The 7,177-nt window shown below is 30.7% G+C and overlaps 1 protein-coding gene across 2 annotated transcripts; it reads right to left on the bottom strand.

Annotated features, from left to right (window-relative positions):
- Positions 1-1,092: 1,092 nt before the first annotated feature.
- LOC120081933 (cytochrome P450 714A1-like) lies at positions 1,093-5,558 on the bottom strand. Of its 2 annotated transcripts, none has more exons than XM_039037117.1 (4): positions 5,184-5,553; positions 3,405-3,876; positions 2,167-2,548; positions 1,093-1,732 (listed from the first exon to the last, which is right to left on the bottom strand). In XM_039037117.1, exons 1-4 carry the CDS (start codon positions 5,509-5,511, stop codon positions 1,307-1,309), a joined length of 1,608 nt encoding a protein of 535 aa, XP_038893045.1. In that variant the 5' UTR covers positions 5,512-5,553; the 3' UTR covers positions 1,093-1,306. The 2 variants fall into 2 exon arrangements, with proteins under 2 accessions (XP_038893045.1, XP_038893046.1); XM_039037118.1 differs by having other exon boundaries at positions 1,307-1,732; positions 2,167-2,542; positions 5,184-5,558.
- Between the last annotated feature and the right edge of the window lie 1,619 nt (positions 5,559-7,177).

Genomic DNA, 7,177 nt, shown 5'->3' with positions numbered 1-7,177 from the left:
AGTACTTTTTTTTAAGCAAAAGAGTTAATTGTTATGTTTGTTGAAAGTTGTGTATACAAATATCTTATTGCTTTTATTATATCCATATAAATATTTGTTAGTCAACCTTCTTCGATGCCGGTCAGTACCCTTATAGTGTTGATTTTCGGCTGGCATTATATCTTAGTTTCGTACCAATGATAACAAGTTTATTTATTAAATTGAATATTATTATTTTTTAAATTAATGAAATACTTTTACCAACACTTACATTTATTGCAAAAGATACTTGTAATGACCATTGATCCACATTTAGCAACAATCTTATATATTGCTAAAACTAACTTTTAGAGACGAATCTTCAATGTCACTGTATAACACAAATAGCGACAAAACTGTGTTGCTAAAAGTACGTTTTTAGTAATGCGTTAGCATCAGTAAAAGTCACGTTTTAGCGGCACGCAATGAGTATGTCACTAAAACTTTCGACTACGCGACTACCGCAACATTCACAGCAATGCGCCTCTACGTGTTGCTAGTACTTTTAGCGGCTTTTTTTTTTTTTTTTTTGCTTTTTGCAACGTGTTTTACTCGTCATTAAAAGCTATTTTTCTTGTAGTGCATGTCTCCACATGAATGGTCTGGATCAAACCATTTGTAACTATTACAAAGTAGGTTATATCTATAGTATCACCAAGATAAGACACCCAACCTTATCCATATACCTTTAGGTTATTTCTTGAACATAATCCACTCGTTTGTCAACTACATATAGGTTCAAGACCTCATGCAATAACCTTCAATTTTTTTTTATTAATGGAATTTAAAACTACATAATTAATAATTAAATTAATCAACTAATAAATTACGAGACTTTAAAGCATGAATCCCAACAAGAAGTTGAAGCGATATGTTTGATAAGGAACCAATTACTACTCATTTTTAAACCAAACATATGAATGTTTTAATTATAAATAGTTTTTTTTTTAAATCTTTAAGAGAAAATGCATTTATGATGAAACACTTTTTTCGCTATCCAATCCAAACAAGCCATAAATTGTTAGTCAATGACGTACATTTACATTTTTATATTTAATTGGTGAGTTATTTGACTAAAAATGTGAAATTAGCTTATAGTATAGCGAATCAAAAGTAAGTTTCTATAATCTATATTTGTGTAGCCTTGTATAACTAACAAACTTGTACCAGATGATAAATAAACACACATACCAAACATATCACTCCAACTTCTTAAAACTTGACCCAACATAACCCTAAACTAAATTAACCTCATTTAATATAATTTACACATTCCCTAAACCCTAATTCAAAGCCTTTGGAAAGCAATTTTCACACCATTTGCAGGCTCCACAATCATTCTATAGGAAGGACAATGGCAATACTCAGGAGATAATGAAAACCTAAACTTGGAAACTATAAGAGAAATTATGATCTTCAATTGAACTAATGCAAAGTTCTTTCCCAAGCATAGTCTAGGACCTGCCCCAAATGGCACATACGCTTGAGGGAACTTGCACGCCTTGGCTATTCCGTTTTTGAACCGCTCTGGCTTGAACTCATTCGCATCTTCTCCCCATATTTCGACTTCTCTGTGTAGCGTCGGAATCAAAGTCCATAAGCAAACACCCTTTGGAACTACCACGTTCCCAAGTCGCGTGTCGGCAAATGTCTCCCTCGCCACAAATGCTGCCGGTGGGTATAATCGCAACGCTTCATGAACCACCATACTCACCTACATCCACCCATTGTTTCAAGCTAAGTTAGGGGAACATATGTGATTACTATACTTTTCATTGAGTAACAATTTACTATATAGATTCCACCAATGCTCTCCATTTATTTCCAATCAATCACTTTAAAATTCAAATTTTGATTAAAACCATCAAAGTAGTTAACTTTTTATAAAATGTTTTATAAAACAATCCAACGAGTAGGAGTAAGAGTCAGGGAAGTAACTCCACTCGTTGATTGGCCAAAGAGGTTCGTGGATCCCATAACCAAAAACATCAATTTCATGACTTGTTAACAACTCTTTAGGCTAACATAACTCTACTACTTGCCCTAAACGCTCATTTTAACCTAAAACACTTCTAGTCCTCCCAAATCACTTGATAGCATTTAAAACAAACGATCTCTAAAAACGGGAGAGATGGGGGCGGTGTTTACCGTTTTGAGGTTAGAAATCACGGTTGTGTCGGGGCGACCGTCGGGGCAAGCGTGAGCGAACTCGGAGCGGATACAATCTTGCCATTCGGGGTGGAGGGCGAGGAGCATCAAGGTCCAAGTGGCGGCGACCGCAGTGGACTCATGACCGGCGAAGTAGATGCTCTTGCAATTGTCAACAATGAAGTTTTTGGAAGAGTCATTGGCTCCCACATTTGGGTCATTGGTGGTTGCTTCCATTATCAGCTGCAACAAATCCTTCTCCGATGAGGAGGTTTTAGAGAACTCCTTTTGGCGCTGTTGAACCGTCTCCCATATTAATGACTCGATCTCCTTCTCCAACTTCTTTATTCTTTTGTGTTTCCTTGGTTGCAAAAATCTGTCGCTGTTCATTTAATCAATATTTTCATTCAATTTCTACTCCTTAATTAATATTAATCCACATTTTATTAAGAGAATCTACTTTTATTTTTATTCCTCAATAATATTGTGTTTGGAATTATTTTTTCAAATAAAATCATTTTCTAATAAGTACCTAAAAAATGTTAATAACTTAAAAGTACGTTTTGTAATTTTTTTCAACGATTTTAGATTATCAAAGATTTTCAAAACAATCTTAGTAAATAAAAGCACTTAAAAATTTTGAGAATTTTCAGAGATGTATTATATTAAAAAAAAAATGACTTGTGAGTGATTAAAGAATTTCTTTAAAATGTATAGTAAGAAAAGAGATATATATACACTTGTAATTAATATAATACAGTGAAACCATATAAATTGTTATTTAAAGTTTATATTAGTGTAAGAGAAATATCTTATTAAAAGAATGATTATACAGACATACACCAATTGAATTCCATTTTTTTAAATTGAATGATCCCATGAGCTAATAAAAGTATGACACATGTAGATGTAGAAATTTATATACTAGTGTGTAGTTGTCACGTGACATACTCTTTTTTACTTTTTTTTATCTTCTTATTGAAAAAAAAAAAAAAAAGAAAAAAAAAACTTGTGTATCCAAAGATGTATCCAAAATATTACTCGTTTTTAATAACCTTTCTATAGGTTGAAGATTCAAATCACAATAATTATAATGTATTATAATCTAAAATGTGAACGTAAAATGTTATATTCAAATGAGGTAAATTTAATAACTCTGATTTTTAGAATCTCTTCAAATATTCGTGATGAAATCAAATAGAAACTAAATTACGAATTGTGGAGAGAGAGAAATGAACCTCAAAGAACTATAACCAAACAGAAAGCTCCCTTCACTAATCAACTTCTGAAGGTCCCTAAGCTTGGAAAAAATCTCCTTCCCCTTCTCATATGAGCTCCCAAAGCAAGCCCTAGAAATGACATCTGCTGAGAACCCTCTTAGATCCTCATCGACCTCAATCTCGACGCTCGCTCCGTCTCCGATCCTGCTCTCCCATTTTTCGACCAGAGATGACGCAGCGTCAGCCATGAGCACCGCCATGGCCCGGACACGGTCCATGAAGAACTCGGGGGCGATGATCTTACGCTGCACCGCCCAAATGGCGCCGTTGGAGCGGACGATGCTATGGCCAAGAATGGGAGCAAGCTTTTTGGTGACATAGAAAGGCTTCCCCAAGTTGAGATTGTTGGAGAGGCTCAAGTCCTTCACAAGTTCCACCTTGTTGGCGTACAGATGCTGCCTCGTCCCTGTCGAGTACGTGTACAATGGCCCTGCCAAACCAGACCAAACAAAACACAAAACACTTTAAAAGTTTCTCTATAACTTCAATTCATGGGCCTCCTTATTTACTCATCCTTGCCCCATTTTTGTGTTTATCACTCGCATTTCCTATTTTTTTATTTATTCCTCCTTAACTTTCAAAAGTGTGTAATAATAAAGATATTGAATTTTATATTTTCTATTTAGTAGGATATTGAATTTTTTAATTTTATGTCTAATATGCATTTTTTGAAATTTTGATTTTTTTTTAAATAAAAATTACTTGATCTATTAGAAAAATCCTATTGGGTCCACTAGATTTCATCATTCTAAAAAAATTTAAAAAGTTCAAGGGCTAAACCTATCATTTTATAAGTATAGTGACCAAACAGACACATTCTTTATTATTCTTGTATTATATTAAGAAGGTTCGGTAGAAAAGCACTAGAAAAAGCTATCATAATATGTAGAGAGAAAAGTTGCAAAATACTTTCGTATTTTTATGCATTCAATAAATATAGTATGTAAATTTTTAAATCTATATTAAAAAATTGAAATATTGTAACCATCTCATCGAATAATTTTTAAAAAATGGATTTTGCAACTTAATAAATGTGCTTTTCTTGAGTTTTTTTTTTTTTTTTTAAATGAATTAGATCATGTTCTCTATTTAATGGACACGGTTGAAGTCATGGGTTTGAGGTAAAAGAATTGACTTTTTGATACTATTCACTCTATCTTTTTTTAATTCAATTTTACGAAACTTATTATATATATTTCTATTTTTCAAAATGAAAATATAATACTGAGTTCAGAAAACTTGTAATAAATTTATTCAATCTTTTGGACGGTGGAATGAATCGAATGATTGAGGCATTAATAATATTTATTTATACGTAGAATATTAAAATCTCCACTACTCCTAAAATTATAATGTTGTCACAAAACCAAGAAAAAAATCATATAAATTAATTTTTAAAATTAGTCCTAGAAGTTTGGATTGTATTTTAAAATATTTCATTATTTTTTAATGGTCCACTCACTTGATACATACAACACATAACTCTCGATTCAACGCAACATTTCGAAAAATCAAATTTTAATTAAAAAATTATAAATTTATAAATAATTATTTTAAATAATAAAATTATTTAACTATTTTTAAATATAGCAAAATATACTGCCTATCAATTATATAAAATATGAAACTTAGATATAACTTAAGCTACACTTAAATACTGAACAAATACACGGCCTAACCTTGGAAGTTAATTTTATAATTTAACAAAAACAAAAAGTAAAGAAAATAGCAAAATACCGTATTGCTTTCTCCACTCGACGAAATAGGGAAAGAGGGTGGAAGTATAATCATGAGCGACAATCGCCGACGCACGATGCGGCGGAGAAGCCATAGCCGCCGTCTGCAACTGGATCTTTTGCATCTCCGGCAAATTACCGTACAGAATCGACGGCGGTGGCCCTGTCACGCCTTGTGCTCTTAACTTTCTCCTCACCTCCGCCGTCCTCCTCCATGCCCCGTAGAAGTACAAATGGACCAATATCGCCACCACCGTGACGGTAACTGCCACCGGAAAAACCGAGATGAAACCACAAACTATAGACCCCTCCATAGTAATTGAAAACATAAGCTTTTTTCTCCTTCTTTCTTCTTATGCTCTTCCTTTTTCGTAATCTTCTGGGTATTATATAGCGGAAAAAAAGTCAAAATTGAGTGACGCAAGAGAGAGAGAGGGCGGATGAATGGAAGTGAAAAGTACGTCGGAGCTGAAGGATTAGCGTTGGACGAAAGAGATAGAAACGAAGAATAGAAAGGACCCCACTTGACATGTGAACTATTAACATTGTCTATCATTTTTATTTATTTATTTATTTTTTTATTTTCTTGGACGAAACTGGATGATATCACAACCCGTCTCAATTTTAGGAAGATTTAAATATTATTTTGATTTTTTACTTGCTTTAGTCAACTATTCATTTTTTTTATATTTTTATTTAGTTTATTTTAGTCTATTTACTTTTAAAATATTTATTTTAGTTCATTTTGATTCTCAAACTTCGAAAGTGGCTATTTTGATCCTTAAAAATGGAAATGAAATGAAGAAAAAATCATTTTTTAAAAGTTCAATGACCAAAATGAACCAAAATTAAAATTATAAAAACCAAAATGAACATTTTAAAAGTAAAGGAATGAAAATGAATTAAAATTGAAAATATAAAGTTAAAGTTCATAATGAACTAAAACCAAAAGGAGAAAAACTAAAGTAATATTTTCACATTTTATGAAAATGTGAATGGAAATATCGATAAAATATCGATGTCTATATATGGAAATAAAAAAAATTCAACTAAACTACTTATTATTTATATTATATTTACATTCATAACATTTTATTAATTATTTAGGTTTGTTATTTTTTGTTTTTGAAAATTAAGTTTATAAACACTATTTTCACCTCTAAATTTTTTTTGTTACCTACTTTTTACCAATTGTTTAAAAAACGAAACTAAATTTTGAAAACTAAAAAAATAGTTTTTAAAAACTTATTTTTGTTTAGTTTTTGGAATCTGGCTATGAATTCAACTATTGTACTCAAGAAAAAATGTAAATCATTGGTAAGAAATATAGAAGAAATAAGTTTAATTTTTAAAAATAAAAAATGAAATAGTTATCAAACGGGGCATTAACTTTTTACATTTCCTAGATTTTCTATATAATGAAAATATATAGATTTTACACTTCAAATTAATGTTGATGCCATAAAAATATTGAAATGGTTCATGAAAATGTTGACATGGTAACTTAAATTTAATACATAGTTATAGGCATATTATTATTTTTTTTTTCATATATTTATATTTCTATAATTTTTTTCATTTTACAGTTTCATAGATTGGATTCAAGGGTTGAATACTCCAAATTTTCTTTTACTTATTTATTTATTTGCTTCGAGGAAAAGTGTGCTATAGGGTATTAAATTTATATTGATGATCTTTTTCATATTTTTACATGTCTATAGATTCGATAACGATATAAAATATCGTAAAAAGTCGATGAATAATAATATTTATGAAGATAAATTTTTAAGGTGTTTTGGACAAGGACTATCCAAATTATAATAACCACCTCTTGTTACCGTAAATACTGTTTTGTATTATCCAATTACTATTTCAAAATCCCCCATTTGTTACAATATTTACTATTTGTTATAATTTTTACTATTTTACATTTATCATTTTTTATTTTTTGCTGTAATATTTACTATTTTCTTAAGAAATTAAAATAGTTTATAC

The sequence above is a fragment of the Benincasa hispida genome, chromosome 7, assembly GCF_009727055.1.
Source record: "Benincasa hispida cultivar B227 chromosome 7, ASM972705v1, whole genome shotgun sequence".
In the NCBI taxonomy this organism is placed as follows: Eukaryota; Viridiplantae; Streptophyta; class Magnoliopsida; order Cucurbitales; family Cucurbitaceae; genus Benincasa; species Benincasa hispida.
The sequence above is the reverse complement of the archived record's forward strand: the minus strand, read 5'-3'. Positions and strand labels throughout refer to the sequence as shown.